General features: G+C 39.8%; 1 protein-coding gene across 2 annotated transcripts; it reads right to left on the reverse strand.

Annotated features, from left to right (window-relative positions):
* Positions 1–13206: 13206 nt before the first annotated feature.
* On the reverse strand, positions 13207–27384 carry LOC147309717 (regulator of G protein signaling 8-like). Of its 2 annotated transcripts, XM_086269426.1 has the most exons (5): positions 27232–27384; positions 26373–26537; positions 18841–18906; positions 14908–15074; positions 13207–14675 (listed from the first exon to the last, which is right to left on the reverse strand). In XM_086269426.1, exons 3-5 carry the CDS (start codon positions 18893–18895, stop codon positions 14499–14501), a joined length of 399 nt encoding a protein of 132 aa, XP_086125552.1. In that variant the 5' UTR covers positions 18896–18906; positions 26373–26537; positions 27232–27384; the 3' UTR covers positions 13207–14498. The 2 variants fall into 2 exon arrangements, with proteins under 2 accessions (XP_086125552.1, XP_086125551.1); XM_086269425.1 differs by lacking the exon at positions 26373–26537 and having other exon boundaries at positions 27232–27378.
* Between the last annotated feature and the right edge of the window lie 476 nt (positions 27385–27860).

The following is a 27860-nucleotide window of genomic DNA, read 5'->3' on the forward strand; positions in this document are numbered from 1 at the left end:
TTTCAATTTAAATATATAAAGTAATATGATTTTAATAGACTAAAATCTCAATTGTTTGTATATAGATGGTGAAAAATTTTAACTTCCGCAGTGAAACACTGGAGCTTACTCAGTCAAGAGGTGGGTTATCAATGAGAGTCAGCCTTTTGATTACAACACATTAAAAAAAACATGCAGGGCAGGGCACTTCCAGTTCTGCGGCTGCATGTGACACTTGCAAAACATTGTGGCTCTACAGCCTTGTCTTCTTCAGTCTAAAACATCAGCTAGCCTGACTGACAGTTTAATTAAAAACAAATGGAAACACACAGTGGGTTGATTTCCTCTTGTGTTGCACGGTCGTACAACAGAGCAACCGAACAACGTGCCTTTTTGCAGCAGTAACTTTATTGTAATTTTGCATCACAGGGCACTCGGGTGATTTTTGCCTATACTGTACATGAGTTTCATTCAGATTTTGTGGTAGTTAAAATGATTCCACATGCGTTTAAACTTCATTTACAAATGATCTAGAAATATGTGAAAATGCTTATTTTACTCAATTAATTATACCATCTTTAGTGACTCCTTTTTCTATTTTCTACTTTACTTACTGTGTCTGTTAACGTCATTCTAACATTATATCTTTGCTATTTTCCTGGTCAAGTGCAGTCCTTAGAAAATCAAGTAATGTTATCTGTAACAGACTGTTCTGAGGTGACAGCACAGAAGCACAAAACTACGTGTCATTTTTGCACTAACGAATTGAGTCAAATATTCCGCTGACGAATAGCAGTATAAAAACAACAAACACAGGCATCTGACTGAACAAAAAGCATGGTCGTGAACATTCTTTTCATATTTAGCCATTCAGAGGAGCTATTTTTAGACTACTAATATCTCTGTAGATCTTGTTGAACCTGACACATACTTTCCATCAAATCAAGTTCATTCCCACCTGCGTGCAAAAGAACATACATGCATCAATCCGGTTTACCTCCTTTTTAGGGTTTTTCAGTTTAAATTTGTATTCTCCCATTAAATATCTAATGGTCTCACTGTTATAACTTATTAAACTACATAATGGCTACTGGTAATGCAGTAGCAGTGGTTCTGCAGCTTTGGTTTTGGAAGTTAAGGAGAAACAAAAGTTTTTAGCAAGGTTTTAAATACCTAATGTAGATAGAGACAGTGCTAGCTAGTTGCTGTTTACCAGGAGCAGTGTTTTTACTCTTGTTCTGATTTAACCACTTATTTGCATTTTAAACACCGTGGTTCTTCTTTTCTTTGTGTCGTATGTTTTTTCCAAGTATGTTTACTGCATTAGAATTTCCCCAGATTTTCAATAATGTCCTTCTTTCTTAGTCTGCTGTATAAAACTACCTTTCAGAAGTGCGGTTGTGACATTAGCATTACATAATAATGGAAACTCATGAAACATTTCAACATATCAGGCCTGACTGACTGACAGGAAGTGGACTTGGTGAGACAATAACTCTAGCAGCTGTAATAATGTGGTGGAAACAAAAAAAAAACTGAAACAAAAAAAAAAACTAGAGACCATAAAAGGTTCTGTCACTTTCACTTAACTTTGTAGGAACAGCTTGCAATAATTATGTTTAATTAATTTATTACTAGGTAAAAAACAAAACAAAAACAAAGCGCCAGCATGTTTTCATTCTACGCAGATGACAGAGAGGTATTTAAGATTTTGCTGTGAGTACTGGGAACGCTGTTGTTACTCTTACACGGAATTCAAACAGCTCTTTGATTTCTACACTTTCACAGAAGAAGAACAAACTCTGTTTTCTTATAGATGCTTTCAGGTCATTACAGCTACCAGCACTAACCCTACTCTGAGCCCAACCCTATGTTTTGGAGAAACACATGAGTGTCAGATTGATTATTTTCCTTGTTCCCTTGTTACAAAAACATATGAAAAAGATGTCATAAAACAAAAATTACATCTTTTGATTGCCTACGATGATGGTGTTACGGTTGGGGACTTCACCACAGGTGATCTCAGAGGGTTTAGTGATACCCCTCACCACTGGAATCCTCTGAGTTATCAGTAACCCCTACCTCTAACCGAGCCTAAGCAATCAGAAATTGTAGTTTGGATATTGAATCAGGGATGGGGTTAATTCTCATCATCACCCAGTCACTTAAACCCTTCTCTGATCCTAAGCTTATGCTATCAAATTATGTATTTTTTTCATTAAATTATCTCAGCCGTCTTGGAAAAAAGACATTTCTGTGAATATACAGAAAGGCACTTTTTGCTTGTTTCCAGACCACAGGGGTAGTTTTCAGGGCTAGATTTGGGGCTGACGTAAGCCTCACAGTGATAAGAAGAAGAACAGCATTGATGTTGCCCACAGATCTGAACATATCCTCTCATGTGCTTGCTTGCCCTGTGGGGAATAACAGCTTTTAACTAGATTTTATCTCATCAATCACAGGCAAGTTTAAATTGGCACCAAGCTTTGTTTGCATGCATGACTCAGACGGCTCAAGAAAAGACCCTTTACTATTTTAATCATCATACGACACAATCGTATCAACCCGAGGAGCTAGAAGAGAGAGAAAAAAGCCCTATCTTTGTTTTTGGAAATGATTTCTGCCAACCACATAAATGATTGCAAACCAAAAAAAAAAAACTGTGGTCACTGTGACATGCCGTCCCACTGAGCCTCAGGGTCGCTCGTAAAAGTGTCGCATTGGGAGTCGGAAGAGACGCACAGAGCTGATCCTCCGTGCTGTCTGGAATGAGCTTTTCCATCATGTTGGACATGGTCATGTCTATATGAGGTACAAGTGTGAATGAATAACCAGCTCGCAAGAGGAAGTGAGGAATTCTAGTACTCTTTTCTACAACAAGGCTCTGTGTTTCAAATTTAAAAAGCCCAGAAAGGGATTTTTTGGGAGTCTCTTTTAGTTTCTTTCACCGAGTAAACAAAAAAATGTTTTGTGATATAATTTTTTGTTGGGGGGGCTTCACACAGAGACATGACTCACAGCTCAAAGGAAGCGCCTATGTAGGTTTTGTTTCTTGTGAAAGAGAGGTGGGATGAGGAGCCGGTCAGGTTTCATTTTCAACATCGTTACAGTTCGAGAAAGCTGTATGCAGCGTGATGTTAGCAGCGCACATTGCATTCAGCATGATCATATTCCTGCTTTTCCACCCACGATTAAAGATCAGCTACTGAGCTCTAAAGCTTTGCTATTAACCCAAGTCTAAATATGTAAACAACTGATGCTATTAAATATAATAGACAATATCACAAATTGCATGCTGAGTCTGCAAAGACCTTCACTCATAGTCCTGCTACATTTAAAATCATGTCTCTTGGTGTGCTGACCTTCAACTTGGTCACATTGAAAACCACCTCTGTCTCAGCAGCCTGACACTGTGAGGAATCGGTGTCGCAAGTGTTTCACCAGAACACTGTGTGGAAGTGAAACGGCTTTCTATAGCTGATGGACACGAGGCCGTTTTGGAGGGAAGTCAGACTGTCATTTTCTTATCATGTCATCTACATTCCCCAGACTTGAGCCTGTGCCGCAAGTGTCACTCTTTGTGTCAGCATGAATTTTTACCACATGACACTTTCCTGTTTTTAGAGCATAGCTAATGATGAAATCTCTCAAAAGTCTTGTGAACATACACAACCTGGTGCTCATTCGAGTCCTGCAGTGTTGTAAACACAAAAGTTGCTCATTCTATGTATGTAAAGTTTGACCTAAGGTTAGAGTTAGGCTTGATGGCAACTTATTCTCGGTTTATGGTGCAGTGGTTGTGTTCCTACAGGTTATGGAACTATTTGCACTCCAAAAACCGCTATAGCATGTAGTAATTTGACTATGTGTAGATCGAATAATGATTGGTTGAAAAGTGGGCTGGAGCAGGGAAGGGAATGCCACTAAAAGTCACTAAGAGTGGAAGAAGTGCAAAAGAAGTTATCAAAGATCAAAAAAGAGAGCAGGGAAAGAACAGAGATTGGCTGCAGTGGAGACTTTTCATTGTTTTTAAACACTCTGCCTCAGTTTGGCCCTTTTCTGTGGCTGCTTGAAGGACCAACAACGGCGCAAACAAGAGTGGCCCACACACTGGTTGTGCCTACTTAAGACTCTTTGGAGCACCCAGCAACCAAAGCTCCACAGCCAACAGAACCATGTTCCAGGATAGAAGCACCTCAGAGGGTTAAAAAGCTTGCTGCCTTTCCTCAAAATAAGATTTGGGGAAAAAAAACAAAAAACCCACAAAGCCTCCAGGTATAATTACACAACATGCTAAGCATAACATGTGGTCTCAAAGGTCCGAGAGACGCAAATGAAATAAAAAATAATAGTTAAAAATGTGCAGTATAGTTTACTCTGCCTGATCCATGTCATACCCGTCTCATATGAGGCTGAAATGATAAGAGCTGGCATTTGTCTCCATCTAGTGGTTGGGTGTGAATACTAATCTAAAAGAATATGCAGAGTGAGGCAAGACTTAATTACCCAAACAGTTGATACAAAAAAAGGAAACTACCCTCAGGCACAAACAGTACCTGGTCAGAGGGCCCGGTGGCGCCAGTGTCTGGCAGCCTCGCCTCTGTCAGTGCGCCCCAGGGTGGCTGTGGCTACAATGTAGCTTGCCATCACCAGTGTGTGAATGTGTGTGCAAATGGGTGGATGACTGGATGTGTAAAGCACTTTGGGGTCCTTAGGGACTAGTATACAAATACAGGCCATTTACCATCTAGAGGCCACCTGCAGGTACTACTTTGTTTTCATTTGATTGGTTCTTAATCACAATACTCATAAAATGAAGGAAAATATTATTTTTTCCAAAATGATGCACTGTGTTGCCAAAAATACTCACTCACCCATCCAAATCATTGAATTCATGTGTCCCAATCACTTCCATGGCCACAGGTGTATAAATCTAAGCTCTCGGGAGCTGACATCACAGGGGGGGGGGGGGGGGGGGGGTGTCGGTGGATGCTGAGGCACAGCACATTGTCGACACAAACAGAAATACGATTGCCTTTCAGTTATGGAAGGCATGCAGTGACGTGTTTGTCTGACTGCACTGTGCCAGAGTTTGGTGGAGTAGGGATTATGGTGTGGGGTTGTTGTTCAGGAGTTGGGCTTGGGCCCTTAGTTCCAGTGAAAGGAACTCTTAATGCTTCCGCACACCAAGACATTTTGGACAATGTCATTCTACCAACTTTATGTGAACAGTTTAGGGATGGTCCCTTCCTGTTCCAACATGACTGCACACCAATGCACAAAGCAAGATCCATAAAGACATGGATGACTGTGCAAGCTAGCCGAGTTCTTCTCCACCAAAACACAGTCAGAGAGAGTCCTAACCTCAACCTTTTGGATGAATTGGACCGGGGACTGTGAGCCAGGCCTTCTGGTCCAACATCAGTGTCTGACCTCATGGTCAAAAGAATGGTCAAAATTTTCCATAAGCACTCATAAACCTTGTGGAAAGCCTTACCCGAAGAGTCAAAACTATTATAGCTGCAAAGGGTGGGCCGACATCCTATTAAACCCTATGGATTAAGACCAGGATGTCACTCGAGTTCATATGCGTGTGAAGTGTGTGAATATTTTGGCAGCGTAGTGTGCCTTAGTGTATCACTGAGGTTGAATGGACGTCTTGAGAGTACTTCCTTCCTCATGAAGCCTATAGCTATTATTAAATCCTTCCTCTTTCCTTCTCTCGCACATTGTATTCCCTCTTTGCACCCTATTACCACCGACAGCTGATAAACCAAAAAAAAAACAACAGCGATAACTGTGTCAAATATTTTCTGTGAATGATACAGCGTGGTTTTCCCCACTTTGTTTTTTCCCCCCACACTAACACACCCGTTGGCACACTAGCTGGGAGAAAGCTACACGGGAAAAGTTGTTGCATCCTTAGATTACAAGCTAGCGTAGAAATAAAAGCACTCTTTCATCACTTGCCCCGTATCTCTAAAGCTTCTGTGCTAAAGCGCTGAAGGTCTGCCACAGGAGAAGTTAATCTGTGGGAGTGTGTGTTGAGACTGTGTAAAGTTGGGGGAGAAGGAACAGTTGGTGGGAGTCAGCAGAGACTCGGTTGCCTTATCTCCCACCCACTGTGAACTCTGCCACTCGTGCCCCTCCGAGTCCCAAATTCCCGGGGCATTATCTCTGCCTCGGCTGCTCACATTACATCGACCTGCTGGGGCTTCTCTGCCCCTGAGCCCTCCTTCTTTAACACAACCCCCATCTTTTTTCCTACCCTTCTTTTGCCCTGCCATGCTTCTCTTCTCAATCACTTCCTGCTTCCTCTTCCTCCCTGCATCCCACTGTTCTTTTCAGTTTTCTCCAGTGTTTGTGCTTTCACTTATTTCTTTCTCTATACCCTTCCTCCTCTCCTTAATGCCTCTCCTAATTCACCCCCCCCCCCCCCCCCCCTATTTCATTGTAAACTCACCACAAATCCTTCTTTTTCTCATTACTTGTCTCCCCATCTTCCACTCTCCTCCCTATTCCTAATCCTTCTCTGCTTTCCTTTTTTTCCTTTTTCTAAATTACAGATTCTCTTTTCTTTTTGTCTCCTTCTCCTCCTACATTTTGACCTTCGCTGTCAAGCCCCTTTTCTCCCATCCCATCCTATCCTGTCTCTCCTGAGTATTAAGCCCATGCTGAGTTCCACTAGCACCAGAAATACAATCAGATAATGCCAGACCAATCAGACAGGCAGAAGCTAGTTCCCTGCAGGATTGCTTGCACAGAGCGACTACATTTTGCAGATGTCATGTGTGAGGTCCACAAAAGGTTTCCGTGCATGGCTCATTCAGGAAACACAACATAAGGTCAGAAAATATATGTCACAATCTCTTGTTTATATCATGCCGTCCTCATTTTGATACATCTTTTTTTTTTCCTTTTACTATAAATGACGGTAGTTGGGAATTAGATGCTAATTTCCGTCATGAGAAATGTGTGTTGTTACATTTTACCTTATACTTTTCTTGTCTTTTTTTGTTGTGCTATGAAAACAGATATTTTGCCTTTTAGGGAAAATAAATGACACATTTACATACTTTGCTGTTGTGTGGGATGCTTGTAACCACTAAAAGATTAATATCTGTAAGCTCTACTCTGCTGTTAAAGTAACACAATATAACAGAAGCCACTAAAAAGCGCATGACTGACTATGCTTAAGAAACACAGATGTCCACAGAGAGTCGGTACATTTGGAAAGATCATCATTTATTAACAAGTTTCATGCTAACTACTGGAGTTGTTAGCAACCCAAGGAGGACCTGTTCTGCTCATTTCCAACTTCATGTAGTTATTCTTGAACTCGTCTGTGGTAGCAGAATAGCTTTGCATAATTCACCGTTCAAAGTAGCAGATGCTGGGCCATCTTTGCACTCTGCACCATGACAGTGAATATCAATGAATGAAAGCTTTATTTGTCACAAGCAGGTTGCCCTGCAGTGAAATGGGAACCCTCCCCCCCCCCCCCCCCCCCCCCCCCCCCCCGACCTTACACACATAACACAGACATCACATGGGGTTACAAGTCGGAGATCGGTAGTGTGAGATTATAATATTATTTTTATGCCATGTTAGACCCCTAATTAAAGATTGTGAATTATTATGTAGTTTTAGTTTGCATTATTCTCCTGAATTAGAAGAAGGTGATAATTATTGCATTTGTTAAACTGATTTCCATTACATTGTGAATGAAGGATATTGTTTTATGATGCATTATACTGCTGAGTTATAAGAAATACTGTTCGCAGAAAGTCATCGCCTTATTTGTCTGATTGGAATAGAACAGAACATACTGGAGTTTTCTGCTCCATCTCGGCAGGAGCAGATAAACAGGGAGCCAAGGTCGTAGCTTAGGCGCTGTGTGAGAGAAAGCATGTGAATGTTTAGGCTTTTATGATAAGGTGGGGGCCACTAGAGGCTATAAGAGTTTGATCAATGCTCCACCATTTTGAGATCTGATGCTGTCTGCGTATGGTGTCCATCTCCCACGCGTGTGATCATTAAAATCATTGTTTGACTCAACCCGGCCGGACCAGTGTTGTTATTGTGGTTTTTCCTCTTGTATCCATCCCCAATATTTGAATCCGTAACAGTAGCGTTGCAGAAAAACACTGAAATGTACATATGTCTGTGAAGGTTCTCAGTCATCCAGGTCAGCTTCTTCAGTTCAGAACTGAAGCTTCTTCAGTTCTGAACTGAAGAAGCTTCTCGGATGAGAGGTGAAACATCTTCAAGCAACTTAAAGAAGTCCAGACGCTTTTCTTTGCAAGCTCCTTTGACTGAAATGTACACAACAACGGGAAGGTACAAGAGGAAAAAAAGAGACCTCCACTCATGCTGTGCTTCCATGGTAGGACAGCACGAGAACAGGAAACAAAAAAACTCCTCTGCACAAAAAAAGCACATGAATGTTCACAGCACAACATTGTGGAAGACATGACAAGCCACAGGGATGGGTAGGGGACGAGGAGTAACCCCAGGCAACACAGCAGCCATCCTGCAGATTATGCTATACATATTGTTATTGTCTGTGCCATGTTGTTATTGTCACTATTGTCTATTGTCTGTTCTGTTATGAACACTGGGACCAAAATAATAGCACGTTTCCTTGTATGTGTGCACATACTTGGCCAATAGAGATAATTCTGATTGTCAGTCCACCTTCTATAGCCAGGTAGCTGGTTTAGCTCCCCTCCCTCAGATCTGGATTCTTCTTGGAAGCAGCAAATCTGAAAGACGGATCATGGCTGTTTGCCTGACAGGACCATATTAAGGATATCCATATCTGTCATTTTGACATCTCTTTGGTAGCTGAAGCCTGAGTTTTTGGTTTAGAGGCATTACCTCTACATGCACCGTGCTTAATTTGAGCATTCTTCACTATAACGATATCTGTGCAATATATGTTCCATTGTAAAGGGCTATTTTATTCTATGTGCATGAGAGAACGTGATGGAAAGAATGAAAAATCCTCTCTAACCTTCACTAAGCACCCATTAACTGAACGCAGGACACGTGTGTGAGGGAAGCAGTCTTCTGAATGTTGGGTCCAATCGTCACTCTTACCTGAACTGAACCGAGAACCTCCTGCATCTCCATCAAAGGGACATGTTCAATCAGCATGGGCTGCAAACTTGAGAAATAAACTCACTTCTTCTTCTTCTTTTTTATTTTTTTTATTTTTTTAATTTTTATTTTTTTTTAGAAAAAGTCACTTCAGCTGGAATTTACTATATGCTTAAAAGCAAATGTTTTTAACCCATAACCCCCCTCCCCCACAAAAAATAAATAAAAAATAAACAAGTAAATAAATAACTATTTTAACCAGCATGGTGGTGTCAGCTTGCTTCACATATTGAAGTTACAAGAGTATGAAGAATGCTTCATTGCTTACATGGATGATGCAGTGGTGCTATGTGTTATGGAAAATTCATGTAAATCACTGATTCCCATTATGTAGACCGTGGCCCTCTGGTGGACCAAACGTATACTGCAAGTGTACAGTGTACAGAGGTATGTACAGTTTTCTTGATCTATCTATCAGATAGATAGATAGATAGATAGATAGATAGATAGATAGATAGATAGATAGATAGATAGATACTTCAGTTTCTCTTGTATTTGGATTCAACCGAACATTTATGGTCAGATGGGCCTCTGTGGGATTTTCTGCTTTTGAAGTGGGCTGCAGCACTTTGACTTTGAGAATGGCTGATGGAAATTATTCCAGTCTTATTCAGTGACATTAGCTCCCTATGAAAAAAATCACTATGGAATTAAGTCTTAAATCACTTACAAATAGTGACTCCTTGCTGGAACATGTTACTTTCCATGTTTTTTACACTTGTTGTATAAAATCAGGCCCAGGACTCTTGATGTCCATTGTTGGATTTGTTTACTTTTCATAGCAGGCTGTGGTGTGCTGATTAGGAGAAGCATTCATATAGCTGAATCAGTAACTTTGGAAAGCACCTCGGTGTATGCTTTTCTTTTTTTCTCTTTGAAAGGCCTCTTACATTTTCAGTTTCATTCCAAAATTTCCAGAGTAAGCTTTTCATGACTCTTCAGCACTTGCAGTTCATCAGCTCTTCATGTATGGTTACAGTATCTCTTCTGCATTCTCAGTGACTGTCCTCCATAGAGGAAATCAAACCTCTTGTCAGGCTCTATTTGCACTTGAAAGCACTTGAGGTCATATCCTCAAAATGCTTTAAACCACTTATAAGGTGGCAGAAGACTTTTATATTTTTATAATGAACATCTTGAAAACTGACATTATCTTTAGTTAGCTTGGCTCTTAGATTTAAGCCTCTTTCACAGAGGCCATGGAAGTAACCATTAGTTGATATAAGTCATGTCACAAATATATGAACTTTTTTTTTTTTTACACATGTAATGCAGCCCTGAACATTTGTAGTATTATCACCGTCCAGAGGTGTGGACTCGAGTCACATGACTTGGACTCGAGTCAGACTCGAGTCATTAATTTTATGACTTTAGACTTGACTTGAAAAAATGTTCTAAGACTTGTGACTTGACTTGGACTTTTACACCAATGACTTGGGACTTGAATTGGACTTGAACCGGTTTACTTGAAAAGACTTGATATTTTACCCCAAATATAAAATTTAACATGCATATTATATAGAGATTGAAAATGTGACGTCATTCAGGGGTAAAACCGCAAAGGATTCTGGGAACTCGTGGCAAGAGGTACTAGCGCACGCAGGCTTTCAATTAAAATCAGTTATACAGCGATAAAAAAAAACACAAAAATGTCAAGAAGCCGTTGTATTATTAACTGCAATAGCCGGTCGCATGACAGCCACGGGAAGCCGACGGGTAAAGAGATCGGTTGTTATCGGATTACGTCGTTGAAGAGAAATTGTTCGAGCCATGTTTCCGAAGTAACAAAGAGGCGACGGGTGGCCTGGATTGCAGCCATTCAAAGACCAAATATAACGTCCCAGAACACTCCAGCTCACAGGTTAGTCTGCTCCAAGCATTTACACAAAGGTCAGTCTGCTGTTGTAGTTAATGCGTCATTTTCATAACATAACTGGTGATATAGGTTACAAGCAAGTCTGGCGCTGAACAGAAATTGTCGCGCTATGCGCCTTTATTTATTGTGCATAAATAGTGAATTGTCCTGACACAATATTGTGTTTCGCTTCTGTTATTATGGTACACTGACAAAAACATATACTTTTATTCACAGGGTAAAACAGTTGTTTTGTATCACTAATTGCCCAGTACGATTACAGCATACAGTATTATTGTCACTGCTGCATTTCTGTGATGCTACCAGAAATTATTTCCACTGCTAATTAATTACCGTTGAGCTCAAAGGTTATATTAATAAACGGTTAACGAATGTGTATTCATGACGACGATTTGTGAGACTGGTAAACTTATGATACGTACGATGGTCTTTCGTTCTACACGGTGCATTTCAAGGTCCTGCACCCATCCGGCGGTAAACTGTACCTGGGCTTGTTGCAGTGACCTGAAGTTACTAAACTTCACGAGTGTATGCACTCATTCCAAGAAGCGTATAATTATAAATATGCATATAAATATGCTAAGATGAGATAGCTGACTTCATCTAACTAGCAAATGTTGTCCAGGCTACGTTGGTGATGCAGTTTTTTTTAATATGTATGATATTTTTGTCATGCGATTTTAAAGCCGGTCCTACAACCGCATCCAAGAATAACATGCAGCTTATCTCAGAACTGTCGGTGAAAATTATTCTTGGAGCTAGGTTTAATTGAGCTGCATTTTAAAGAGGTGCAATTTCACAATTTGTGTATATTTTCTAAGTTCACTATTTTGTCATGTGTTGAGAAAAACACAGATTTAAAAATTACATGGTCTAATATTTACATTTAGCATAACTGCAACATTCTTTTTTTCGTTTTTTTTTTAAAGACTCGAAAGGACTTGAAATTCAAAATTTCAGACTTGTGACTTGACTCGGACTTTTACACCAGTGACTTGAGACTCGACTCTGACTTGCCTGACATTACTTGAGACTTGACTTGAGACTTGAGGATAAAGACTTGAGACTTACTTGAGACTTGCAAAACAATGACTTGGTCCCACCTCTGTCACCGTCGTTAGGTCCCTGTTGTCCTTCTTTCACACCTCAGTAGCTACAGTATGGGTTGTACTTTAAACAACACTTTTGAGAAAGTTGTAGAAGCTTTTTTTCGTCCTCAAAAACACTTTTGCGAGTAATTTATTTTAATTCTTTTTTTTTCTTTTTTTTTCTTTGCTTGAGAATAAAACAGCAGAGATTCTGTTTCTCTTAAAGCCTGTTTTTCAACGAGACCACACAAGTACACAATATGTCTTCATACCCAAAGTGGCTCAAACTAGGTGTTATTTACCTTACTTCTGAGGGGTGTACTATCTATGGAGCAAGCTTGACCTAGCCTTCATCAACAAATGTTATCTAGAGATGATGAGTTTAAACTTTATCTGTTAACTTAGGCTGTCTGCGTCAGGCTCGCTGTGACACGTGACATTTAACTCTCCATTTGTGCAAACACGGACCTGATTCAGGCAACTGGAGCAAGTCATTTACAGTTTTAGAGATTATAAGAAAAATATAACAGTCAAGGCAAGAGTGCAAACCTACCATAGACGGTATAAAATGGGTGTCAAACATCAGAGGCCAGAATTAACCTGGAAAAGACGACAGTTGAGCGCCCTAAATGTATATTTATAACAAAGTATACTATATACTATAGAGTCTTCTGTATTTTACAATGTGTCTACAATAAAATTAATAAATTAATAAAATAAATGTATTGTATAATTACAATACAATCATTGCAACAAGCTACCAGAACGTTTCCAGACATTTTTACATGTGTATTTCCTACAATTTCCTACAAAAAAGGCCAAAGAGTCGTGCTGACTGATTTCTTTCATTTACTGCAGCAGCATTTCTTTTTGAAATGGTCCACGTAAGTCCTCAGGTTGAGTGTTTTTACCTTCACCATCTTGAAACGGAACATGACAAGCAGGAGGCATGCCTGACTGTGAAACCTCATGCTCATAGGCCAATTATTAATCCTCAGCTCTGGCTTTTAGAATAACTCTAATTTAGAAAATTGACTATGTTTTTTTTGTTTGTTTCTTTTTGTTAAATATGATCTGAAATTAGTGACTGGAGCCATAAACTCATCTGTAAAGTATTTATTGAGGTCAAATCATTTTCTTACAGACTTCTAGAGTTTGCCCCCTACTGGCAGTTAAACAGAACGCAAGTTTAAGGCTTTTTCCTTCTGTCTAACCTTTTTAGGCCTGGAATCTAAGTCCATCTTTGATAATGTCCACATGCTACACACAATTCTTATTCTTATAAGTGAATGTATTTATTTCACCACTCTATTTTAGCAAACCAGCTGAACTGTGCTGGTCCTAAACGCCAAACTTGATATTACAAAGCAAGTTTTATGTTAGCTGGTTTGTCAAATGCAAAAACTCCAGTCAGACATAACGGGTATCACAATGGTGCTCATCAACTTTTTGCTGTTAACCCAGGCTTTGTGCTTCAGGCTCTGTGCATGCTCATATAGAAGAGGTGCTTGACACATCATTTGACAAAATGGCCACAGTGAAGGCCACACACACTCATTTGCGAACACACAGGCTCGTGCGTAGAACTATTTTTTAACCACTAATCAGCCACAGCAGCTGCAGGATTTATCCAACAAAAACAACAATACAGTGCTCTTTTAATACGATATTTACTGTCAATATTTTGACAGGGAGCGTACAATGGTCCGGTGGTATCACATTGTACAGTAATCAGATGATTGGCAGCCTGTTTCCAAGCTGTGCAGCAAACAAACTCTTTCCAGAGGCAGCAGGTTATGTACAGCCAGACTAAACTAAATCTAAGCCCGTGTGATTCACCGCTGCAACAATAGAACATTTTTGTACATTTCCTACTGCCATAAAAAAACACTTTTCAAATATACACAAAGAGAATTTCATCAGGCCAAAGAGATGACATCACCTGTTACATCCTATCATATTGCTTAGGTACTGTTCACATCTTATTAGTTTGTGTGATTGGATACCAAAAGACAGTGTAATGAAAAATTAACTTTCCCAAAACATATTCTAAATCATTTAAGGAGGAGTGTTTACAAATGACAGAATTTACCCTTGATGTTCATCCAAACAAATGTCAACTTTTCAAGGCGTGATATCTTTTTTTTTTTTTTTTTTTGAATTACAGGCGTTTTGTGCACCATCAAATCCAAAACAAAAATTGACTTCAAAAGCAGCTTAATACATTATTTAGATCATGTTTGGCTTTTAGATCCTGTCAGTCTCCATACCAACAGCTCTGTCCTTTCACTCCTCCTTCGTCTGACAGGCAGCCCTGTCTTCTGAGGTGCAAAATCAATCATTCAAAGAGGTGTCAGCCATGTTTTTTTGTCTTCTTCTTCTTCATCTTACTTTCATTGCTGTTCAGCCGGCTCCAGGAGATCTTGGTAGATTTCTGATTTCAGAAATCGTGGGTAACAGTCGTTTTCCATCAGGCCATATATCAGTTTCTGCGCCCCGTCGAAGCAATTTGGCCCCGGCTGAGAGATATTTTTACTGATTTCTTCTCTGGTCACACAGTCAATGTTTATCTAGGTTCAGAAAACAGCAGCTTTTATTTCACCCTTTCTTTCTGAATATATTTTTACATCATGTGTTTAACTGTAAAAGATAAACTGTTTAGTACTGAATAACAGAGAGTGAAAGATTTCCTTTTATTTGAATGTTTTTTTAGTAAAAGTGAGTCAAATCACCTCCAACCGGGGGTGATTTGTAGAGACACAGGTCTGACTTTGTTTACTCCTCAATTCACAAAAGCCATACCTGTCTAGGTGCACCAACTTGGACAAACTCAGTGTATATCCGTTTGGCAGCAATGGTCATTTCTGTCACTCTGGTTATTTTCTTGTACTTTTTGCAGGCCAGCCAGAAAAGAAGGTTCTCGTCACTGTACTCTGTCCTCAAGAAGTCCTCAAACACCAGCTGGCCAGCTGTGCAAAAACAACAAAAGCACTTTGAAATACAGACAGTTTCATTTCAAACCCTGAAGAAGTAAAGACTTGAATTTTTAAGGACCTGTGTGTTCAACTGCTACAGTTTTATAACTTCACAGGTTGGATTTTTTTTTCCTCATCTGCATTACACCACAAAACTCAATCAGTCGCTTCCAGAGCTCAGGTAGCTGACATTTGTGATGCTAACAACTGCATATATAAAACAGTATATCTGGTAACACCCTAAACATACAGTAAAGGCACTTTAGCCTATTATTTGTGAATCATAACATGTCATAGGCCGTTACATGATTATATTTTCTTTTAAAAGTGTCTTATAGTGTTATATAAATTATTCCAAATTGTCTAAATTTGCTAGTGGTTTTGTGTCCATCAAAAAGTCTAGATTTTCAATTCCATAAATTATTAAAAAAAAACAAACCCTTATATTCCTCAAAAGCATGTTTGCTGGAATTATTATTAACTATGTAAGCTGTGGAAAAATTATGCTTAAATCATTGGTTTCACTTGTGCTTACTGATAGTTGTTACTTTGATGTCTTGGAAAAAAAGATTATTGATTAGACAGCTGTTTAAAAAGAAATATATTTGAACCATGGTTTGATTATTGCTGTGTGCTTTCACATTTATGCTATCAAGTGAAGTGTTTTTTCTAAAGGTTCAAAATTGTTCCAAAACAGCGGTGGGGTAGTGGAGGAGGGAGCCACGTAAACTTTCTTGCCTGAGAGTTTTACAAATATCATTTGATTGATAAATACATTGTTCACTACAAATACAGTATGTCACTGTTATCATGGTTTGGGTTCAAATACAGCTGCTGCCAGATGCTGTTTTCTTAGTTACCATGGTGACACAAATTTGAAATGCATCACTACAAATACATGTTGTTCAGAGACAGGAAAAGCGTAATAATTTATGCCCACAAAGACCACAAAATATTTATTTTTTAAAGTTTTTATATGACTGTTTCACAAAATGCCATGAGACCTGACAGAGCCAAAATAGGATCATTTTTAAACCATAATCACATATGGCAAGGTACAAGATAGAAAAAAAATCAGCTTGTTGAATAGTTAAATTAAAAATGATCTTGTTGAACATTACATTACTTTTGGCAGCCTTCCTAATCATGCTGCATCTGTAAGCTACTTTGCAACCCACCTAAACCTCAGCTCATCTATTTCACGCTATTAACTTTATTTTTGACTTCATCAGTGTCATGTCATTGATGACAATTGCTCTCTGTACTGAGTAGGGATGGGTACCGGTTCTGACATAAACGGTAGTAACCAGACCGAAAAGCAGTGCACATTTCAGCGCTTTATTTCGGTGCTTTTTTTTTTCCTGAGCTGTGATACACTTTAGATTCTAGCCAATCATTTTACGTTTCCGAGGATAGTAGGTGGGTCCAGGTATGTACGTTCTTTTAGAGCAGAGCTACAGATTAAAAATGCCCAAGGCGAAGCGGTCAAAAGTCTGGTTGTACTTCACAGCAAAAGATGCAAACTCAGCAGCAACAAGTGCTTTAAGCTGATACTGTGATACTGTCAAAGGAGGTAACACCTCAAATCCGATGAAACACCTGGCGACGCATAGCGTTTTTTTTAAAAGCCGAGAAATGTGCCGTATTTGATAGCTTGCTGCGAGACCTCACACCGAGCACATCTACTGCGGGTGTGGTGCCTATTGTCGGAACCAGAATTTGCAACATCCCCAAAAACCCGAAGAGTAGAGTCCTGGCCCCTAGCCCTGTCAGGGTAGCAGAAATGATGACGGATGATGATGGCAGCAGCAGCAGCTTCTCTGCATGAGTAGCTTAATGTTGTTCGTGTGTAATTTACGTTGAGTACGCTAACCACGTTATTAAATTAACGCATGTAAGGTGAACTAGCAAACACAGCTGAACATGAGAGGTTTTTGGACCAATTTTGTGTTCTCCATTCTTTAAGCACCGGTTTGAGCACCGTTTAAGCACCGGCACCGTTTCAAAAGTAGCGGTTTGGCACCGGTATCGGATAAAACCTAAACGATACCCATCCCTAGTACTGAGGGAAGCTACTACTGCTCTCCCGACTGGGGAGGACTCAGAGCAGAACCAAATCGCCAATTATACAAGTCAATGAGTTCTTTTAGACTGAAGGTCTGAAACTTATGCTCTACCATTCCTGGGACTCTATCCACCTCTTTAGATGATCATTTCAGAGTGAATTAGCTTATTAGATGGCTATTTTACATCCATGCGCATCGTCATGATTCATCGCAGTCATTGCGGCTGATTTCAGTGCAAATAAATGAAAGATCCAAGATGGTAGCATGGACGTAAACTTGAAAATAACTTTTTACACTGATTTGAAGGATTCACATATCTAATCTACAGGAAACAGCAGCTCATTTGGACTTTTCTGCTATTTCAATTTCACTGTCTGTCACCAGAAACTTCTACCCTGTGCTCTTCAAAAGAGGCCTCTTTTGTTCACTGTAAACTGCTGTAAGCTCTTGAATCAGGAACAAGTTTTTCTGACGACAGGGACAAAATATTGGGTGAAAGCAAATTTAAACGAATCATTCACTTTCAAATTTATAAAGTATTTTAGGTAAATTTCATGAGAGCAACAAGCCTCCTCTGAAGGTTAAGCAATTCTGTATCTTTCTCTCACATTCTCCTTTCCTCCTAACAGTGCTCGTAAGCTCAAAGAAGGCAGTGAACAAAGAGACGATGCAGAAAACTGCCAGGCATTGTGGTGCATGTCTGGAGGCCCTTTTAACTTCAAAACCTTCAAAAACCGAACCCCGCGTGCTCTGCTTCTGCATCATATAATTGCACACACCAATATTTCTTGTTATCTGCTCCCCACACTCCTTACCTTTGTTATGGGCGTATTCATGGAGCTCTGATGCCAACGCAGGTGTTAAATACTCAGCTCGTCTTAGGGGAGCACAAACAAGCAGCTAACTGCGAGCACCAGTGTTATTCACAGAAATCGCTTTACATAAATCACAGCTGGCGCTCTGACAGTAATTGACAGGAAACAAAACACATCCAGAGGCCGCTTGTTCCCGTCTACAAATCACTCCATATCTGAACTTTCAATCACAACAGAGCTGAGTTAAATTCGCATGAGACGTAAAGGTATATGAATGGCATTAGATTTTTTTTCTTTTCCTTTTTTTTCTGCCCCTGTTTACCTGTTTATCAAACGTGTCATTGCAGTCCTTCAAAGGGAAATGGAGCAAATGGAATGCGAGATGAAATTTATACTCTGGAGGGCAGTCAAAGACAACAGGCTAAAATATTACAGATGGGCTGAGTTCATTTCAGTGGAGTGATGAGAGACGAAAGGCAGCGTAAAGAGTGAGAAAAAGAAAGAACTTATCTGCCACCTCTGTCATTTTCAAAAAAAGGGCAGGAGTGTGGTCAGGTGATAGCCGCGAGCGGGTGCCGGCTTTATAAATGAATAAGAGTTGGTTGAAATCATCCTATCTACACCGGCAGCTCAGATTACGCTTCTTATCTCGGCCAGTGTCGTCCTCCTTAAATATATCTTCCAAATGGGTTTGATGAACTTGAGAGGAGAATATATCCTCGATCCTCCTAAAGAAGTCCCGAGGGCAATTCACCAAGATTTGCAGGGCCGAGCGGTGCAGAATTGAGAAGGTAGAAAAGAAAAAAGACAGAGAGAGAGGATGAGGAATTGAGAGAGAGCAGCCTTTGACAGGACAATGAGAGGAGTAAGTGGCCTTACTTTTACACTCCAGAAGACGGTCAAATGACTCCCCCCACGCCATCAATGACATCATTAACAGGAGCTCTGCAGAGCAAAATTGAAAAAACTTCATGAAACGTACATCTTGTCAAACAGACAGTGTACATTCTGTACAAAGGACCAGGGCACATTCACGTCAGAGATAAGCTGATAAAAAGTTAAATCCCAAATTGTACCTACTTATTACATTAGATTAACTAATTAACGTTTTATCTCTTAAACGTCACTTTTTAAATTAACTGATATAAATCATTCATATTGTCAGTTTAATAAAACTCCAAATGGGTACCTCATCTTGTCATATTTCCAAGTCTAGAGGATGAAATTAATAACAATGAGTAACATCTTAGCTGATATTGGCTCCTAATTGAATACCAGGTATCAGTACAGTGAATGACTTGATATCTGATGCCAAATATTAGATCAGTCAATGCTTCTCCTGGATGTGAGTTCATTCCTGCCCACAGCAGTGAAAGAAGTATTCAGATATTTTCCTTGCAATTTTTTGCTTTTACGTATCATCACAAAGTATGTCATAAATGCTGACTTCATAATGTAAAAATCATTGGTTTGATTGGTTGTCTATAAAAAAAGGAGTGCATGATTTCATCCCAGAAGGATGGGACCATCAGCTTAATCAAATGATACAGCCATGCGAAAAATGAAGTGCATATTTACTGTTTCCAAAAGGAATTTTGAGGATAAGTGCTGCACCTGATTAAATGATCATCATCAAGTGTGAGCATTTGTATAAAAGCATAAGAACCTGAATGCAGTCTGGAGCAGTCAGATGTGTGTTAACACAATGCCAAAATCTTCCCTGGAGTGGATGGATGCCCCAGAAATTCCCCCAGAGAAATTCATGTTTAGAGGAACTGCAAAAAACCCAAGAGCTGCATCTCAGAGTCAACTGGCCTCAGTTAGCGTGTTAAATATTAAAGTTTATGACAGAGCAATTTGGAAAAAGCTGAACAAGAACAACAACAAGTATAGAAAGTCTATTCTCTCTAACAATAACTTGGCAGCAAAGGTTTGCAAAGCTCCATCTGAATAATCCGCAACCAAATTCTTTGGACAGAGGGACCAAATTGGAAAGGTTTGGTCATAAAGTACAACACCAAATCAAACACAGCATATCAGCACAAATACTTCATTGCAACTGCCGAGTACAGTGGTAGAAGGGTGATGATTTGGGTTTTTTTTATACTACAGGAGCTTGACACCTTACAGTCTTTGAGTTCATCCTGAACTCCTCTTTATACCAAAGTGTTCTAGAGTCAAATAGAAGCCATTGTGCTGACAGCTAAAGTTTGGCAAACGAAAAGAACAATGATCCCATTCAACAGCAGCAAAGCTTTCACGAAATGACTGAAAAACAAAACTACCATGGTACTGCAACGGCCCACTCAAAGTCCAGACGTCAACATGACTGAAACGCTGTGGCAGGATCTTAGAAGAACTGTGCATAAATGAATGCCAACAAACATCAATGAACTGAACCAACGCTGTAAATAAGAGTATGCCAAAATTCCTTTGCAACAACATGAGAGTCTAATAAATTAACTAAAAAAACAAACAAACAATTACTTCAAGTTATTGCTGCCAAATGTTTTTCTACAATGTACAAAAACATAGGGTGTATGTAGTTTTTCACAGAACTGCATAGAGTACTGTGGAAACATTTGAGAGATAGCCACCTGTCATAATAACCACTTTTACGTTAATTGTCCCTGTGGTGTTAACACATTTCACCACAAAGGTCGCAAAGAACCCAGGATGAGCGTATGCTGACTCGTGCACTGCATCCAGAGCCTGAGCTTGCTTGTAGCCTCCATTGACCATGTTTCTACAATGAAAGTCTCTATGGGCTTGTTTTCACCTTCGATTGTGTTTCTGGTTTTGTTTCAAACTTAAACATTAAAAGACTGATCTTGTGTGTTCTGATTAGCATAGAGATTTTTGTCAATGTGTGGGATTATAGCCCAAGGTTTATATTTCTAACTGACAATGCATTTCAACTCATGTTACACAGTGAGGCAAATGTAATGTAACCAGTTGGGTAACAAATAACTCCATTGAGAAATAATACAACATGATGTATTAAAAAAATAATATTGAGTAATGCTTCTCCTTCAGAAGATTCCTGGATAAGATGTAAAATGTCTTCAAAAAAATATCTATAGAAGTTCAGTTGCCTTTTTCTGACTAGCAACCCCAGCACTTCTTAAAGGAGGGTGAACAGAACAGTTCACTCAGAGACAGGATAAAAGTCTGTACCTCAGTTTTAATTGAGTGTTTAGGTCAGTTGACAGAAAAAGCAGGAAAGAGTCAAAAGTCCAAAAATGCAAAAACTCCAAAGGAACCCCCCACTTTGCTGTAACTAAAATTGCAAAATTTAAGAGTCGTAAGCACACTGCCCACTAGAGGACAATGGGCTATCAGGCCACCCTCATAAAGTCTGTTGCTGATTGGTTGGTCAGGGACAACACACCAGTGATTTGCTGGAGGTTATGTTGTAGCTGTGGCAGTGCTCACCCTGTTCGTCCTTGCACAAAGGAGCAGATATTGGTCCTGCTGATGGATTAAGGACTTTCTATGGCCCTGTCCAGCTCTCCTAGATGAACTGCTTGTCTCTTGGAATCTCCTCCATGCTCTTGAGACTGTGCTGAGAGACACAGCAAACCTTCTAGCAATGGAACATATTGGTGTGCTATGCTGGAGATGTTGGATTACTCCAGATATTGCTTGATGCTGCCAGTATTGACCAGCCAAATACAAAACGACCCTAAAACAGTCAAAAAAGATGAGGAGGGGGACAGTGTCAGTGACCATTCTTTTTTGGGAGGTTGTCTCATTGCTGTGCCCTTAGTGCACCCGTTATTAATTTCATGAACACCAAAGCAGCTGAAACTGATTAACAATAACCTCGATCAATCAACCAGATTAATATCCCAGAAGTTTAACTGACTTGATACAATACTCATTAAAAAGTGCTGCTTTAAATTTTCAGAGCAGGGTATATTGACACATTGGATAGTTCACTGGTGAGGAAAAAGTGTGATAGTACACAAAGGGAGGAAGCAGAACTAGGAACAAAAGGACCGGGTTCATGCAGAAGCATTACTTTTATGAGAATACTTGTTTAGCCATTAGGTTACTCCCTACAAAACAGTTTTTAGGCTCTCCTAGATCCAAATTTGATGATGAAAAGCAGATAATATCATAATAGTCTTTTAAAATATCAATATAAAATGATACAAATGCAGGAAAATTATCAATACTGCAGTTTGGAAACAACAGTAACTAAATATCTTACACATGAGCTGCTAACATTATGCAGATGGCAGTTAGACAGCTGTGGGGACTGGGGGTACTAGCATGGACTGAAAAGCCTGTAAGTTTAATTGTAACTCATCTACAGTGAGTTAGATTTATGTCAGAAATCTGTTTTTTATGGCAAACCAGCAGCATCCTCTTGCCATTAATACACTTGTTCAGAGATTCTAAATTAGATGAAACTTTAATGATTCTTGTGGGCAAACTGGGTCGTTGCAGCAGCAGGGAACCAGATGAGAATAAGTCAGAGCGGTAAATGTTATTCAAGGAATTAAAGCAAGTGAACACGCTCAAAAGTAGAGCAAATAAATAAAAAAAATCAGCGACAGACTCACAGGAACTGGTTGTGGACTTCGGGAGGTCCAGAGAAGGTCCACTGCCAGTTCAGATAGAGGGGGAGGAGGTGGAGGTGGTCAACAAGTACAAGTACCTCGGGCTGTGGATGGACAATAAACTGGACTGGTCATGCAACACAGAGCACCTGTATAAAAAAGCCCAAAGCCGACTGTACTTCCTCAGGAGGCTGAGGTCTTTTAACATCTGCAGGAAGCTCCTGAGGATGTTTTACCAGTCGGTGGTTGCTGGAGTACTTTTCTATGCTGTGGTGTGCTGGGGGAGCAGCACAGCAAAGAAGGACTCATCCAGGCTGGAGAAACTGATCAGGAGGGCTAGCTCTGTGGTCGGCATGAAGCTGGACACTCTGGTGACAGTGGCAGAGAAAAGGACATTAAAGAAACTGATGGACATTATGAACAATGCTGGGCATCCTCTGCACACGGCCATTAACAACCAGAAGAGTCTGTTCAGTGACAGGTTGCTTCTCCCAAAGACAAGAACTAACAGACTTAAAAACTCCTTTGTCCCACACGCCATCAGACTGTTTAACTCCTCTCTGGAGGGGAGAGGGAGGGGAAACAGGAGGACAAAGGAGGGGGGAACAACTAAGCTGTAGTGCCTCTTCACCTCACTGTACAATACCTTGTGCAATACTTTTTGTAAATAGTCAACAGTGCAATAGACTCAATACTTGAAATGTGCAATTCACTTGTATTTTTATTTTTTTATTCCTATTTATTCTATTTATCCCCTTTGTATATTTTATTTATATTTGTCTCTGTATTTATATATGTGTGTGTGTGTGTGTGTGTGTGTGTGTGTGTGTGTGTGTGTGTATATATATATATATAACAGTTCTGTAACTGTAACTTTGGTCGTTGCTGTGCCTTTTTTGGAAGTCGAATTTCCCAGAGGAACCCACCCGAGGGATTAATAAAGTTCTATCTTATCTTATCTTATCTTATCTTACTTGGCAAGACCTAGTCACGCTATCTGACATTCGGATGACATAAGAGCTGCTTTACAGATAATGTCAATGACAGATATAAATATTGATTGCAAGCAGGCAGGTACAGTAGCTTCTGCTCGTAGGGAAACGTGTGCTATTTATATCTGTGACAGCTCCTCAGGATTCTGTTAGGTACTATTTTTTTAATGCAACCTCCTGTATATTCCCACAGGCTCTTCTAACTACAACATACATATTCATAACCCGGGGTGGGCTTTCAATTACTTGCTGAATTATATAAGGCTTAGAACTATTTAAAGTAAGTGATCTAAGGGAGCACTAATAGGAACAAACAGGAAAAATGGCCAAGATCTGACGGGAGGAATATGACGCACTGATGATAGCAAAGGTTTCACTTTTTATGCTCTTAAACTAGTCTGACAGTACAAAGTGGTAGAGCAAGGACTAAAGCGTCCAAGCTTTTAAGCGTAAAAGAAGACTTTATTCTACCTGTGTTAAAGAAATGTTCCAATAAATACTTGAAGATGAGCCTGCTTGAATGTTTTTGATACTGTTGTTACTGAGTTTCTCAGAAGTAAAGATGATATTAGAGCCACATATGCTCCCATCCAGATTTGATATCCTTTTAATGGAAGCTGTTGCATACAGTATTTTGGCAAGACAGTGCTAAACCCCATACTGGAGTTATTAAGAGGGCATGGCTTTGTTGTAAAAGTGTCCAGGTACTGAGCTGGCTGCAGTCCAGACCTGTTTAGTCAGACCTGACTGGGCACATCATGGAACGGAAAATATGACAATGAAGATCCAGGACTGTTGAGGAGCTGGAATCCTACATCAGACCAGAGCAGGACAACATTCCTCTCTCAGAAATCAGCATGCAACACAGTGAAATCGCCACCAAATTTAAAGTGAGCTGTTGTTTGTTATCAACAAGTAACATGTCCAACCTAAAACATCTGATATGTTTTATATATTCTCCTGTTCTCTAAGTAAAATCAAGATTTATGAGATTTAAAAATCATTTCATTCTGTTATTTACATTTTACACAGTACCCCACCTTTTTGGAATTGTGGCTTTTTGCTTTAGCTTGTGCTAAATTGGCTGATGCTTAACAGTTCAGGTTGGAACTTTTGTATGTATAAAGCTAAATAGATCTCATTTAACAATTTCAAGTCACCAGGTGGCCAATTACAGTTAGGCCTTCTATTTCTGTAGGACTAATATTTGAGACTGGAGTATAAAAATAAAAACTGAAAATGAACTGAGAAAATAACAAAGGAAAGTGCTGAGAGGAGCAGGTGCAGCAGAGAAGAAGCTGCTGGTGTGTCTGAAGCCACTGGAAGACAGCGCTCCAGAGAGGGTACGCTTTAAACACTGCTCTGCCCTGCTTCTTTATAAGATACACACTCAGAAATGTGCACATCATAGATGAATGTCCTGTGTCCGAGATTCAGAGGGTGCCTGGCAACCAGAGCTGTGAGCTTTTTTGGGGACAGTTTTTAGAGCCTCAGTTATGGGCATCATAATTTCTTTAACAGTGCTTGAGAATAATTTTCCCATATGCTAGGCTATAGAGAGCTGTCAGTGTGGAGAAATATAGAAATCAAGAACACTTCCTCATGTCAGTGGATTTTTTTCTGTCTCTAGGATGTCATTAAGTCAGCAGCATCAGCCTGACACTGTAAGCCAAGCATTAGTACCTGGTGCAAGACTGCTCCAGGCAGCAGAGTCCAGCCTGCTGCGGCAAGCCAACATTGCAGAGTTAGTGTCACACACTTTTCTGCTGTGACAGCTGCCCAAATGACTGAGCATAACAGACAGATGCTGGAGACTTGTGTTGCTTGCAAACTAGCAGATTTCCCCCATATTTTTCTATCAGATTCTAGTTAACAGATTAACATCTGCTTTTGCTCAATTCTATGAAACATTTAGCTGCAAATTAATGCCCTGATGAAGGTAAGCATATGAACTAGAGAACCTTTTCTTCTTTTAAATTAAATTAGGTTAATTCCGTTCCATTCAAATAAGTGAAAAATGTAAGGGAAGACCACGCCGCCTTGTCCTTTAATGTGCATTAAGGTTGACTCGATAAGGGGAAAATCCTGGAAACCATTTTTTGATATGATGGGAAAGATTTTGACCCCATCGTTCAACAACAGAAGAAATAACGACAAAGTCAAATGCTGACAAAGTTTACTTGTTAATTAACAACTAATTTCCCCTATGAAAAGTAACTTTTTTACAAAGTAAGTATTTAGGACTCAATATAAAAGGTGCATTTGTTTTAGAAATTATTTTGATCATCATGAATTGTGAAGATAACACATTTTAAAACCTACTAATAAACAAAGGATACAAGAAACAACACAATACCTGGAATCTCAATGATTTAATTATTGTGGAAGAGCAGTATGGAAAATGCAAAAGAGACACACACACACAAAAAACCCCACAGATCACTCACTCACAGTCTGCATTTCTTTGCATCCTTAGCTCTGCTTTTCAGGCCTGAGGTCTGTCTGATTGCACTGCTGTGCTCTAGATGTTACTATTTATTTACTCAGATTAGTTCTCCAAACTCTGAACCCTCTGCTCAGTTCAGCTACAGTTCCCCGGCTGCCGTGCACAGACAGCAACCTGACGGATTCTCTACATGTCCATAATCTGCTCTGTCATGGCTTAATATCCCATCTCTGACCTGTAGTTATTCTTCTTTTATCTAACTATCATTGCTAGTCTTTATTATGATGTAGTATAGTGTTATGAATGTTAACTACTTCAGCTGTTAGTGAGGGGAAGCACTGTGTCCCTGTGTCTGGAGCCGTGCAGTGTAAAGCTGTGTGTTAGCTGGAGGAGGCAAAGACAGACCTGCTTGTGTTGATATTGATGCTAAACATCCAGAAGAAGAAGAGACGAGAGATGAGGGTGGAGGTGGGTCTCAAAGTAGCTTGCAGATGCATATAGCACATCCAATATGAGAAGCTGTCTTTACTTTTTCAAACCCTTTTGCTTTTTTATGGTGTTGACAAGATGCTGAAGGAAGAAAATGCCATATAAGAGATTAATAGGAAGGTGCAAACTGACAGCTTTGGCACATATTTCTGTTAGATAATTGTGTAAAAAGCTCACTTGTCCAAGCACTGTTGCTCTAAATCATTCAATTCCTAAAATTATTCATAACAAAACAAAACTCAGTCTAAGGCTGTGACATCTTTAAGTTCTGTTTGCAGTTTCATGACCATTATCAAGCAGGTCTTCAGAAGTACAGGACAAGGCATCAGAAGAAAGGCTATCCTAATGCAGGCACTCAGTTTTTGGAGTGCATCATATAGAACAGAGAGCACATTCAGCTCAAAGTATTCTCGCTCGTCTTTGGCCCTTTTTCATGTTTTCTTTGGGAGGGAAAGAGTGAAGGGAAAGAGAGCTGCAGGCATACTGAGAAACACAAAGGAAGAAAGTTCCAATAAAAACGGCACAGATCACAGGAGCCCCATCAGAAATACTCCAACTCGCAGACAAGAGAAAACCATCCGCAAAACACATTCCAGTTTTATTTTAGCAACATGTTTTCTGTATGGGCGAGATCAGAGAAAGTCAGTCATTACCGAAGAACAAAGCAGACCGGAGGGGAAGTAAAACAGTGAGAATATTCAACAGTACCAAAAAGCTCACTGACAGACAACCTCTTTGTCTTGAAGCGTGAAGCCAATTTGAAGCTCATACTTACAACATGTGTTTTCTGTTGCCGAAAAGTATTTTTCTGCCGTTGTGCAGATAAGTGTCCTCCTTGTCGGGCTTCTCTTTCTTCCTCTGACTTACTTTACAGGTACAAGTCTGTGCATGTTGAGCTGCGCTACAGGCGTTCCCAGGGTTGACAGAAATGTCACTTTTCACTCGTCAGTTTTTAACTTAAACAGAAGCGAAGCCGCAGGACTTTGGCACCAAAAGCCCACATTTTGTTGCTTTCCACAGATGTGTTTCTCAAGCTAGCGTTTATAGACATTTAGAAATGTGAATCATTTAAACTGAGAAAGAAAGATAGACCTCAAGCAAATCATTAGTTCCTAACTCCTCCCTGCTGCTGCATACCTGTTTGGCTAAGATTTTGGCCCTTCGAGACTGCCATGCAACCGATGTGAGACATCTGTTGATTTAACAATAAAGCGCAAACATTTTCTTTGCTCATACTAAAAAATGGCTAAGATAATCATTAATGCTATTTAGTGAGATGAACATGTCCTCACTATTTGTAGCAGTAGGTGTTACGCTTTTCAGTGACCCAGTAAAATTTGCTTTATGTATTTTCTCATGGAAGCAATTGTGAAACTGTCAGAAGAACACTGGCCAAATTCAGAA

This window comes from Aulonocara sp. 'chitande type north' Nkhata Bay, linkage group LG17, assembly GCF_057382095.1.
Source record: "Aulonocara sp. 'chitande type north' Nkhata Bay isolate Kocher_YH1m ecotype deep benthic linkage group LG17, A_spYH_male_GT1.1, whole genome shotgun sequence".
Taxonomy (NCBI): domain Eukaryota; kingdom Metazoa; phylum Chordata; class Actinopteri; order Cichliformes; family Cichlidae; genus Aulonocara; species Aulonocara sp. 'chitande type north' Nkhata Bay.